At 40.8% G+C, this 13646-nt stretch overlaps 1 protein-coding gene across 5 annotated transcripts in view; it reads right to left on the bottom strand.

Moving 5' to 3' along the window:
* The window catches only part of LOC127430727 (acetyl-CoA carboxylase), a 94034-nt gene extending 83585 nt beyond the window's left edge, over positions 1-10449 (bottom strand). For 4 of the 5 annotated variants that reach the window (XM_051680733.1, XM_051680742.1, XM_051680751.1 and 1 more), the window contains exons 1-2: positions 10276-10449; positions 2607-2862 (exon numbers count right to left, since the gene is read on the bottom strand). In XM_051680733.1, the coding sequence (XP_051536693.1) occupies positions 2607-2833 (227 nt within the window). In that variant the 5' untranslated portion in view covers positions 2834-2862; positions 10276-10449. The remainder of the gene's footprint in view (positions 1-2606; positions 2863-10275) is intronic. The other variant, XM_051680769.1, reaches the window with a different exon arrangement.
* Between the last annotated feature and the right edge of the window lie 3197 nt (positions 10450-13646).

Below are 13646 nucleotides of genomic sequence, written 5' to 3'. Positions count from 1 at the left end.
AATGACAAAGTACTTCATGTTTTACCTAATCAACTGAATTGCTTTTTGAAGACATACATTTTTTTAAATTTTTCTTTTTTCTGAAATTTATGCCTGCAAAACATAAATTTGTTGTTGTTTTTTTTTTGTTTTTTTTAAAGTTGAGACGGGCAATTTAGGACTAATAACAATCTGATGAGATGAAATAACAAGGTGATGTTAAAAAGGTGTGAAAATCGTGTTATAGTAGCCTATAAAATGAGCCTCCAAAAAAAAACCTAGTCCTTCAAGAGCAAGGATGGGTCGAGATGCGTCAGCAAATAATCCAGTGCTTTAAGAAAAATGTTCCCCAAAGACAAAATGGAAAGCTTTTGGGCATTTCACCCTATACAGTGTACAATATAGTTAAAAGATTCAGGGAATCCGGTCAAGTCATGGTGTGTAAAGGGGATTAGTGTGATCTCTAATCCCTCAGGCATGGCTATCATGACATGGGCTCATGAATACTTCGGTAAACCTGTCAGTCAACACCATTCGCCGCTGCATCCACAGATGCAAGTTAAGTCTTTACTATGCAAAGCAGAAGCTATACATCAACACTGTCCAAAAGCAGCGCAACTTCTCTGGGCTCTGTCTCATCTGAGATGGAAAGTAGAACAGCCGAATTGTGTTTTGTGGTCTGACGAGTCCACATTTCAAATTGTTTTTGGAAAAAACAGCTGTCGTGTTCTCTGGGCCGTAGAGGAAAAGGACCATCCAAGCTGTCATCAGCGTCAGGTCCAAAAGCCAGTGTCTGTCATAGTATGGGGGTATGTCAGTGCCCATGGCATGGGTAACTTGCACATCTGTGAGGGTACCATTAATGCAGAAAGATTTGCACAAATTTTGAAGCAACATATGCTGCCTTCCAGACACCCCCTTTTTTAGAGACGTCCCTGCATTTTGCAGCAGGACAATGCCAAACCATATACTCCCCAAATTACAAATGCATGGCTGCATAAGCAGAAAGTGCAGGTGCTAGATTGCCCGAAGTCCTGACCTGTCTCCAGTTTAGAATGTGTGGCGCAGTATGAAGCGCAAAATAAGGCTACGAAGGCCCCTCACAATTGCACAGCTAAAGACCTGCATAACGGATGCATGGGGGGAAATACTGCTTCTTAAACTTGTGTCTTCAGTGCCCAAATGCTTAATACGTGTTATTAGAAGAAATGGTGAGTTTACACAGTGGTAAACACTCGACTGTCCCAACTTTTTTGGAGCGTGTTGTAATAAGCTTCCATAAATACCTCCCAAATCCTTTGAACTGTCTGAGGATGATGTCTCCATTCCCCCAGTCTGACCCCCTGATGCAAGGTAAAACCTCAAATAATATGTTGTTGTAGGGCTTTCAATACAGCATATTGGAATATGATGCAAGAGCCGCATGGCCTTTTAAAAGCTTGAATCCGGAATCACTATCCGCTATCCACAACCATTGTATTAAAAGACGCATTCATGAGAGAAACTTGTTCTCACTCACTTGTGTTCCGCAGGGAAAAAAAGAAAGCCATACCTACAGGTTTGGAACAACATGAGGGTGAGCAAATAACAGAAATGTTATTTTCGGGTTTCCTTTTTTGGGGGTTACCCCTATGTGGGTTCTGGTAGATATTGACTCAGTTATTTAGCCTTAAGTTAAACTCCTTCAGCTACTTCCATGTAGAAACACAATCTCAACACACCACAAATCCCAGACAAGTCCATGTGAGACCCTGGTGCCCATAAAGCTAGAAAAAGGTGCCAAAAGCTGTCAGTGTAATAACAGGTGTAAGAGCAAAGACACAGAGGTGCTCTGTGCACATTTTCACACAGCGTATTGATTAGCCCAGATGAACCCTGAACAACTCAGAATTCTCAGGCCACTTCACACAACTCTGCTCCATATTTCCCTCAATCACACATGGGCTAAGAAACTGAATCACTTAAGGGAACAGTTCACCCAAAAAAAATTATATTCTGTCATCATTTACCCTAATGTTGTTATAAACTAGAATGACTTTCTTGCTTCCATGGAAGAAAGAGACATTTTGAAGTATGTACTGAGCATTCACTTCCAAGACAATGAATGGGGACTGGAGCTTTCAAGTTACAAAAAGGATTAAAAAAAAACAAAAACAAAAAACATAAAAGTATAATTAAAGCAGCCCTTAAAACTTGTCTTATGAACTCATAAAATAGCTTTGGGTGAGAAATTTAAATCATTATTTACTGAAAACCTTGACATCGGAAAGAGCTCTCCTTGGCACATTAATGAGAGAAGCTTGTTTGCTCTTGCTCTCAGCCTAGAACTTGGAAAAGAGCAACCAGTACATTCTTCAAAATTTCTCTTTTTGTGTTCTACAGAAGACAGTTAATATGTTTCTCATACATGAGAATGAGTAAAAGATTACTATTTTTCATTTTGGGAAAAATAGTCTCCAACACTAGGCTCATTTCCTAACCACTCTTTTACAAAGGTAGTGCCCATATTCTTAAGCACCACAGACAGAAAGCATAAAAAAAAACTTGGAGATTTCAATATATAATAAGAAAAAAGCAGACAATGATGTCACAAATAAGTGAAAAGTAGACCACAAAGCATCTCTGACCTCATGTTGTGCAAGGGGCCATCCAGACTTTCAAAGCCCATCTCATAAGTGCTGTCTGAGCTGACAGAGGAGGGAGAAAGGGAACGCTGATTGTCTTCCATCTGCAGGTCTACCTTTCCGGCGGTCTCATCTTCTGAGTTCTCCTCCGACACAGAGCCCACGATGAAGTGAGAGTGCAGTGCAGCCGCAGCTGGCAGTTTCTTCTCCACCAAGTCTTGCTCTGCCATGGGTAGGCGACACTGACAGGCTGCAAGCACTACAGCAAGAGAGAGATGAACCATCAATTCATGTTCAAGTCTTATATCCAATGCATAAAGCTGCTAAATAAATTCGTACCAGTTTAATAAACAATTCTTTTTTTTCTCCCCAATTTGGAATGGCCAATTGTGCTTTTTTTTAAGTCCTCATGGTGGTGTAGTGACTTGCCTCAATCCAGGTGGCAGAGGATGAATCTCAGTTGCCTCTGCGTCTGAAACGTCAATCCGCGCATCTTATCATGTGGCTTGTTGAGCACATTGCCGCGGAGACATAGCGCGTGTGGAGGCCCACACTATTCTCTGCAGCATCCATGCACAACTCATCACATGCCCTACCGAGAGCGAACCACATTATAGCGACCATGAGGAGGTTACCCCATGTGACTCTACCCTCCCTAGAAACAGGCCAATTTGGTTGCTTAGGAGACCTGGCTGGAGTCACTCAGCACGCCCTGGATTCTAACTTGTGACTCCAGGGGTGGTAGTCAGTGTCTTTACTCGCTGAGCTACCCAGGCCCCCCAATAAACATTTCTTGAATAATTGTAATTAATCAGGTATTTTCCAATGATCTGCTAAGAGAATATGACATAAAAGGAAGGATAAAGGAGGAGGAGAGAACACTAGCAGAGTAACAACCGGAGCCATGAAGGTAGTGGCCAAAACCTTGGGCACATAACTTTCTCTTGGCTTTATGACTGCCTTTGACAAGCTCAGTCCAACCTCTAAAAAACAGCCTTTGACTGAGAGGGCCTGTAGGTCCCCAACATATTTTACTAAATATGCAAGCAGCAGCACAGTCTTCAACATGAGTGTTTGCAAGCATACCACGTCTAACGGCTGAAATGGGGACCCATTAGTGCTTCCAAAACCAGCACTTAGTCCCAGACTGGGAGAGTAGCGGGGCAAGAGAGTATCAGCCCTTAAGAATTTGCTGATCAAAGAGTGATTGCTTAGTGACAAACCACCCAAATGGTCATGTCCCGCCGCTATGGCAGCAACACAGACTTTGAGCATGGAGAGAGTCCTGCATTCAAACGCTTCTGTAAAAAGTGGAGAACTGCCAGCACAGGGCAACGTGCTAGGATATAGCCTTGGGAAGAACACCAGCCAACGAAAAGGTGCCAGCTCTGGAAAACAACAGCATGGTTTCCCTGTCTTCCCAAACCTTTCATAACACTTGATGTAGCAAGCAGACAGGAGGGAACTCATACTTGCATTTTGCTGGCCATTTGTGAGCTAGAGCACCCACGTCCAGTGCAGCTTGTGTCATGAAGAACTGAAGGCAAAAATGCGTTGTCCACCTCAGATCCACCTCAGTTTCCCTAAAAACCTCCCAAATCCTCTGAACTATCTGAGGATAAAGTCTCCATTCCCCCAGTCTGACCCACTGACACAAGAGCAAGTCTGCCACGCAGTTCAGGCGACTGGGGATGTGCATCGCACATATAGACAGGAGATGCTTTCCCTCTAGAGGAGACGACACACCAGAGCCAACATTGGGTGCAAATTATCTCCCCCATGGTGATTTCTGAATGCCACAACCACTGTCCTGTCTGTACGGACCAGAATGTGAAAGCCTTGCATGTGGGCTCAATAGGCTTCCAAAGCCAAGATTACTGCAAGCAGCTCTAGGCGATGTATATGCCATGTGACTTGGCACAACGAACGACCATCACACAGGGCACTCCGGCCAGAGCTGGTCGCATCCATCATGACAACTTTGCGTCTGACAACTTGGCCAATCGCAAAACCCATCTGATTAAACAAAAGGTGATATCTAAATTGCAAGCATGGCTATACAGCTGATTGTCACAATGACAATTCACCCTTGAGTTGACCCAGCACTAGAGAGGCCTCGTGTGCAGTAACCCCAGAGAGGGGACGGCGGAAACACTGGCCATCAACCCCAACACCTGCTGGAATTCACGCAGCGGCAGAGCTACTCCCACCTTGAACTTCGTAAAGCATTGGAAAATAGACTGCACTCGGGAGTCAGCATAGTCACCGAGGTAGAGTTTCATTTTCAAGAAAGAAGAATCTCACCACCCCTGGAGTTGTGAGTTCGAATCCAGGGCATGCTGAGTGACTCCAGTCAGGTCTCCTAAGCAACCAAATTGGCCTGGTTGCTAGGAGGGTAGAGTCACATGGGGTAACCTCCTCGTGGTGGGGCGCATGGTGAGTTGTGCATGGATGCCGTGGAGAATAGCGTGAAGCCTCCACACGCGCTATGTCTCCTAGGTAACGTGCTCAACAAGCCACGTGATAAGATGCACAGACTGACTGTCTCAGATGCGGAGGCAACTGAGATTCGTCCTCCGCCACCCGGATTAAGGCGAGTCACTACGCCACCACGAGGACTTACAGCATATTGGGAATTGGGCATTCCAAATCGGGGAGAAAAAAACAACAAAAAAAAAAAAAAAAAAAAAAGGAATCTCAAGATACTCTTTGAAGCCCAAATGCTCCAAGTGCATTAGCAACAGATCACTGTGCTTGCACGGTAACTCCTCTGATTGCACTAATAGCAGCCATTCTTCAATGTAGTTTAATAAGTGGACACTGCTCAGCCACAGCAGAGCCAGTGCCACATCGACACATTTGGTAAATGAGCGGGCAGCCAGGGAAAGGCTGAAGGGAAGGACCTTTGTATTGAAACACTGCACCCTCGAAAGTACACGTCTTTCAGGTACACCAACACAAACTACATAGTCGAACGGACAGATATGAGACAAAATTTGTCTACGAGTAACCATCTTGAATAGAGATTTTGAGTTTCCGGTTCAAGCGCCGCAAGTACACTATGGGCTGTTGCCCTCCATCTTTCTTGGAGACCAGAAAGTAATGGCTGTAGAAGCCTTTCTGGATGTTGCACACTGGATAACATGCAACATTTTCTATGGAACCTTTGTTGAGAGAGGAGTGTACCTCTTTCCACATCAAGACATGTTTTGCATGTGGAAGACGGAAAGCCACTGAAGGCCGATGGACACAGGGGCTCTTCTTTGACTGTCAGCACATCACCCAACCTCAGGGGGCAGCTGCCCAGCCCGGCTGATTTGTTTAAAGATTATCAGCCTTGTGCAGCCGCAACGAGGTCTGAAACATGTTGACACGTCGCAACCTTCTGGCACGTCGCAACAGTAGTAAGGGCAGACTAAAAATCATGTTCTCATTTCAGGCTGACAGTGGCAGGGAAAGCGAGAGTGCTGTCCTGTGAACACAGAATAAACTACTCTGCAGGCTACACGTATACGTAATGAGATCCATTGTTTGTGTTGCGACATGTCAGCCTTCTGGCACGTCGCCACCAACAAAAAAAAAAAAAAAAAAAAAAAAAAGGCATCAAAGTGACATACGTTAGTTACGCCACAAACTCATTTCTGGCTTAAAATGGCAGGGAAAGTCAGAGGGCTGCATTGGAGACACAGAGGTTTTTATATTTTCAGCTCATCTAGAGGGCCGGAAGAAAACACCGTACGTCTAAATTGTTGTTTTGCAACATGGTAATCTTCGGGCATGTCGCTATCAACAGCAAAGACAGGCAATGAATTGACCTGCCTCACACCACACACTCATTCCTGGCTTGAGATGGTGGGGAAGGCAAGAGGGCTGCCAAGCATTTTTTCCCAGGACCAGAAAAAAACCACCATACATGCCTTAATTCTCCGAGTTCCGACAAGGCAGTCTTCTGGCATGCCGCCAACAACAGTAAAAACAGGCCGAGACAGTCCTGTCTCGAGATGTCGCACTCCACAGACACCAGGCCACCCATAGACCTGCCGATATCCAGGGCAGAGATCATTGTGGCCAGAGTGCCAAATTTGTGACACGGCACAAACCAACAGTGTGAAGGCAGTAGAAACAAGGACCGGAACTCTCCCTGAATAGAAAGAGCACCATGTCATAAGCTGCTCATGCAGGCCTGGAAATTAGGGCACTGGTGGCGAAACTCGGAGGCACACCAATGCAACGAAAACCATACATTCAGTCGAGGTTTGAGTGAGAACTTCAAGCAACTCAGTCTCAGAGGGTTGCGAAGCCTAAGATGGCGACAAATAATCCTCAAACTCTCAATACTCTTTATCCTGTCCTCGCTTCCCTCAATCATTCAGACCCTCTGCAGCTGCAGAGGTCAGATATCAGGAGGAGAGGGGACTGGTGTCAACTTTCTTAAGAAAACAAGCTGAGAGCGAAGCGTTTTAAGCTTCATGCGCTTGCAATAAACACAATCAATCTCAGCAAGCGCTGCTTCAGCGTGGGCTCGGCCCAACCAAACAAAACAGCATGTGTGCCTGACAGAGGAAAATCGCTAAAGTAAACACTTGCACCATCTTGAAAAAGATGCGTTAAGCATGCTGCTCTTTTACTTTCTTTAGCTAAAAAAAAAAAAAAAAAAAAAAAAAAAAACACAATATAGTTTAATACAATCACAAATAAAATATAGTGCAACAGATACGCTTATCGTCGGAGGCACAACAGGGAGATGGAAAATTATCCCCTCACTGTTTAGAATTGCATATCAAGACGCCAAAGCGATGAGTCGGGCTCGCAGAGTACGGGAGATGTAATTGCGACCCTACAGAAGAAAAATTCTGATGAAATGGGGCTGTACTCTGGTTTATATGCCCGTACTGACTTGCGCATAAGGGGCGGAGCAACAAGCGCCATCTGCCAATACCTTGGCTTGTTTCTATACGGGCTTCAGAGATCCTCACTCGTGGGAGGAGATGCCATAGCGTCAGCTACTGATGCAGCGTCAGAGACCAACTTAAAAAGGAACTGAACTTTAAGCAAACCCACTATAACAACCATTACAAAAAATACTAGGTGCCATAATACAGTGATGGTACAAGATGGTAATTCCTAGAGCAGGGTAAAAATATAAATGTTCTAATTAATCACAACATTCATTTGAACATCGATTTGTAAAATCCAAAGAACGATCTTTAACTATAAAATGTAATTTCCTGCAGTTTTGGTTGTGCTAATTATTATTTATTTAAAATTTTTTTTTTTTCCATATCAGGGCTCCAGATTGCGACTAAAATGGTTACAAATGCAACCAAAAAGAATTGATTGCGACAATAAATTAAAACCTAGTCTCCACTGGCGACAGTCGAGTTGTGTGCGTTCATATGCAGTTTTTTCAGACATCATCTTGTGAGTTATTGAATACACCTTCAGAGCATGCACCAGTGTGTCTTGTGCCGCTTTTCACCTGCTCTGTTTCTGATGAGCTCGCTGCACCGCACGCAAACAACAACAAACCCAGCGCGAGAGAGTCGTGACCAAATTACTCTTTTGAACCGGGTCTTTTTCATGAATCACCTGAAAATATCTGAGGGTTTGAACTCAGGAGCTCAGGTTAATAGTTTGAATCAGATTCACTTTCTCAGCAAATCAGCCGTCAGTGAGCTCACAACGGGGAGTGCAGACATTTCAAAATAAGAGTCCAATGTGTATTTTTGGGCTTCTTTATAATTAAGTCACGTATTGTGTACCAGTTTTTTTTTCTTCTGGTAATTATTGATTGGGAATGGAGTAGCACAATAAACTATATCTGGGATTTCATTCAATTTGCACTCTTGTAGTCTCTGTGTCTGGGCCATCTGGTAACAGTAAAGAAAGACTAAAGCAATATTGTAAAACAATTTAAATATATATATATATGAGATCAAGCTTTTGACACTTAGGAAAATTGAGGGACTTGTACACAACTATTACACAAGTTGCAAACATTCATTGATGCTCAAGAGGACAACACACTACTATATGCATACGATACTTTCTGTAAACATCTGTAATGTAGATTCTGAATAGTACTAAATTAAAAAAAAATATTTTATCTCTTATATTTGAATAAATTAAGAAAGGGGTGTGAACACTTATGAGAAAAAAAGGAATGCAAACTTATCTTCTCATATATATATATATATATATATATATATATACTGTATATTAAACCTTGATTACTGGGTTATCAGCTGTCTTCCTTTTCTTCGGCTTTCTATCTAAATCGAGCAATTCTGTGATTTTGTGACTAAAAACAGCCATTTGGCTCCTTAATGTTTCAGTTTGGACATCATAACTGAAATATACCCAAATAAATCCAAATCTAATCAAATTGTATCAATATATCGCAATCGAATCAAGAGCTAGTAAATTGGAATTGGATCAAATCGGGAAGTCTGTATTGATACTTACCTCATACATTCACTTCTAAAGGGACTTTGTTCCCTTCTCACTCAAAGCACTCGCGCTTGTTAAAGAGTGGCGTGCTGTCATAGCAACCATGTTACCTTCCATTTCCATTTGTCCTACGAAGGCCGTCTCGTTTAAAGGAGGCTTCTTTAAAGGAGGACGCTTGGTATACTGCAGCCTTAAAAGGACGTGTCCTACCTAGCATGCAGCCTTCGAAATGAGACACAGCTCATGATTCTACTCAAGCATGATGGCACTTAAGCCTACACGGAACTCCAAGGTAATACAAAGAATACTATGATGCCATGGTACATGTCCAAAGAATCATGATAGTATCATGGTACTTTAAAGTACTTTTTTGTTAGTGAGTACCACATGACAGATAGATATGTAAGTTCACATAGGCTAATTTGTGGGTCTACCAGGATACACCAGTAAAGCATGTTGGAAGTTGCTTTATCAGGTTGTACAGGAACAGTATGTAAAACACCAGTTATCAAAATTCTGTCATCCATTATGGATAAAAGAGATAAGTGTATGCTAATGAAAATGTACCATGGTAATACCACGGGTTTCTTTGGAGATTTTTGGTGGGTACTTTTTCTTCACAGGTGCCATGGTCCTAAAATGTTTTTGGACATGTCACCATGGAAAAGTCAGGATTTTTGGACATGGTACCATGGAAATACCATAGTATTTATACACCAAAGCACCACGGAGTAAATGGCATGGTTCATGGATATGGTAAGAATTCAGTAACATGGCACATATAAAAGTGCCATGGTACTGCCACAATGCTTTTAGAAAGGGTAACACTCTTGAATTTTATGCAGTATCTAGCTTGATCTCCATATGAACCCATCAGATCAGCATTCCTTGATTTAGCACCTCACCTGTAGGGCTGACACATGTGAAAATATAACCATGCACACCTCATCCAGCCTGATGAACCTGATCAACGAGTCTGGGAGCATCAGCACACACCATGTGTAACACTCCGTTTAAACCATCTACATTAGAGCACATCTCTTTTACCCTTCGTGTCAAGTTGAAAAGAACTGTTAAAAACGCGTCTCGAAACACCTGCGTTTTGCTCTATTCGTTGCGTCTATTTATTTTTTTGTTTGTTTGTTTTTTAAGCGTAAGTACGCATTCGGTATGATCGGCCACTAACAGGCGGCCGGTGTCAGTAATAAGCTTATGTACTCACCGTGTGAAAAGAGTCTGCTAGCAATTCTGATACGTTTATACAGACGTTTAAGATCGAGTGAATGAATTCCCTCCTAACTGAAACATTTCTCCCCTCCGGCGGTGACGAACAGGCTATATAGCGCCATACTGGTGAGGGCTCTGTAGTTCCAGCCTCTTTGACAGCAACATCACAGTGGTGTGATGCGTTTGGGGTTACGTTTGGACGTCGACCTTTCACATCACCGATGCAACAGCTCACGCTGCATCAGTGGGACCAATCATATTGCGCGCTTTTGCTCGGGGCGGAGTCACGCATGCAAATAAATACGAAGGTGTACCCAATGATTTGATCGTTCGTTTTACCCACGTGTTTTCTATGTGGACTAATCCACTGTCGTTGGGTTTGTTAAGACTAAAACAGCATTTTAACAATGACGATTTGGACATTTGATGAAGGGAAAATTAATGTATGGAATATGGAGTGTAAACATATATATGAACTAGAAATTGAAAATTCGTCAAGTCAACTTTTAACTTTCAATCGTGAGATGTGGTAAAATATGTGGTTGCTAGGGGGCCCTGGGTGGTTGCCATGGTGTTTTAAAGGAATAATCTTGGTTCAACACAAGTTAGACTCAGTCGACAGCATCTGTGGCATAATATTGATAACCCCACAAAAATAAATTTCGACTTGTCCCTCTTTTTTTTTTTTTTTTACTTTTACAGTCTGTTAACGTTAATGTTCACTGTTTCAAAAGTATAGCCACAAGATGTTAAACATGATTTTAGTGTGATAAAATTGCTTGCTAACCTTTTATGTTTAAATGTATATCTAATTATACAACGTTGTTGCCATGACAACGTAACGTTGTAACCCCTAATACGACCATAAAAACGTCAATTTAAACAACTTTACGGCTCAAATAATACATAAGTTTTAACTGAAGAATTGAAGTGCTTTTATACAATTATAAGCTTCACATTTCTGCCTTTAAACCCTCCAAAAATCAGCCCCATGCACTTCCATGGGTTCCAAGCAGTGTTGGGTGTAATGCATTACTAAGTAATTAATTACTTTAATTAAATTACTTTTTCATTGAAAAAAATTAAGTAAGGGATTACTCTTAATTGTTCAGTAATTAATTACAGTTACTTCTGATGTAATTGTGTTAAATCCTGTATAGACTATGGAACAATTCTATATAAAACAAAAGTGAATTTAAAATTGAAATTTAATGTCTAATGTTAAAATGTATAATGCAAAATGTTTTCTAATTTAATGCAGCCCCCTTAAATTCTTTGGCCAGTTCATGAATAATTTATTTGATTTTATATTATTTATTTGAAAGAATTAAAAAAACAGTTTCACGTCTATCCTTGTATTTTTCATCTGGTCGAGGTTGATAAGGGTTTTAGAAAGTAATTAGTAATAAGTAATGCAATTACTTTTCAGACAGAGTAATTAGTACAGTAATCTAATTACACTGTAGAAGATGTAATTAGTAGTTAATAATTAATTACTTTTTTAGAGTAACTTACCCAACACTGGTTCCAAGTGCATAACCTCGATTTTTGCTTCTTTTTTTTTTTTTTTTATTTTTTTTTTTTTTTAAGAAAAGAGGAATGAGTAGAATATTTTTTTGTGGTAATCATCATTATGCCACAAATGCTGTTGATTGAGTGTAATTTGTATTGAACCTGGAATATTCCTTTAAGTGTTTATCAGAGTGATTCTACAGTAAGTGGTTTCTAAAGTGTTCTAGTTGTTGCTAGATGGGTCATAGATAGATAGACAAACAGACAGACAGACAGATTCCTCACTTTTTATTGGCACCCTCCATGCAGTTGATAACCATTGTTGCACTTTAGAACAACTTTCTGATATGCAAGCAAATCTGATTTGATGATCGTATTTCAAAAGGCACAACCTTGACCTGTTCGGCCAGACTGTAGTCTAGATGCAGAAGCCTGATCCAGATATTGGGTAAATAATTTCACTGGAAATCACTAAACAGCAGCTTACATTGTGCAACATTGCAGTTTATGTGAAATGAGACTCCGAATTCAAGTTTATAGGCCAAGTTACACTTACAAGGAATATGACTTGGTGGGTAGCACCAAAAATCAAAAATTGCATACAGTATCAATATCAATCAGTTTTTTGTGACATATCATTGCATACAATATATACATACAGCATTCAATATACAGAATATACTAACAATACAATGATATATTATACAGTACATTACACAAACAAGTGAAGAGTGCAATTGGCAGAATAGGTGGAATCTACTGTAATGTTAATAACATTAGAGCAATAACCTAAGAATATGCAAGTTATCCAGTGAAACTGGTTGCACTGGGAGACTGCTGAGAAGTTGCCTTAAAACTGTGATTTTTTTATTTTATTTTTATTGCAGATTATATGTTGCACAGAATAAGATTAAAATAAGATTTTAGATCCACTTAACTGTTAATAAGCAATCCAAAATCTGAGAAATATCATAAAATATTTCAGTACCTTTAATTAAAGGCCACATTTCATATCCACATATTACACAGTAGTGTTTCAATAATCTGGCTGATATTTCATCAGCATTCCTGCTGTGATTACCAAAGCCTGAGGTGTAGCAACGTGTACTTTGATTACAAATGTACCTTTATCTTCATATGAACACGTGTAACTGTACTGAGACTACATTTAAAATTTGCCAAATGGCAACATACTGAATAAAGTAGGCTAAATGCCTAGTGTCAAGGTCATTAGGCCTTGGGCTGTATATGGAGGTGGGATGAAAATGAGTTCCTTTTCAAACTGCTCTGAGACCAGTTTCTTTGAGAGTTCCATTCATTCAAAGATGCTGCCGGATAAGCTGTTAACTGAGTTGGTGGCAAGTCAGCTGCCTACATTTTTGGATGCAGCCAAGGATGAAGCTGAACCTGACAAAACCTAGTTTAACACTGTCATCTACTGGCAAAATCATTACACTACAATATCATCACAAAACAGGCATCCAGGAGAAGAACACTGATCCACTTTTCACGGTGCCTTTCATAATGAACTATAACAAAAAATAGTTTAAATCCAAATGAAACCCAAATCGTCCTTGTCCCGCACAGACAATTCAAATCTTTCAAAAACACTGTGACTACTTTGTGTAACGGTACTTACTCAATACAAACATTTTTATCACTTTTTAAAGTAACAGTTACAGTAGGCCTATCTGACTATACGTAAACGTTAAAATACTTGCTGTTTCAAAAGTATAGCACAAGACATAAACAATGTGTGTGTTCACACGATTTTAGTCTAATCTTTTCTGTGTAAAGTTATATCCAGTTTTACAACTTTACCATGTATCCCCAGTAAACGATGATGTAAACATC

This window comes from Myxocyprinus asiaticus, chromosome 3 (genome assembly GCF_019703515.2).
Source record: "Myxocyprinus asiaticus isolate MX2 ecotype Aquarium Trade chromosome 3, UBuf_Myxa_2, whole genome shotgun sequence".
In the NCBI taxonomy this organism is placed as follows: domain Eukaryota; kingdom Metazoa; phylum Chordata; class Actinopteri; order Cypriniformes; family Catostomidae; genus Myxocyprinus; species Myxocyprinus asiaticus.
The sequence above is the reverse complement of the archived record's forward strand: the minus strand, read 5'-3'. Positions and strand labels throughout refer to the sequence as shown.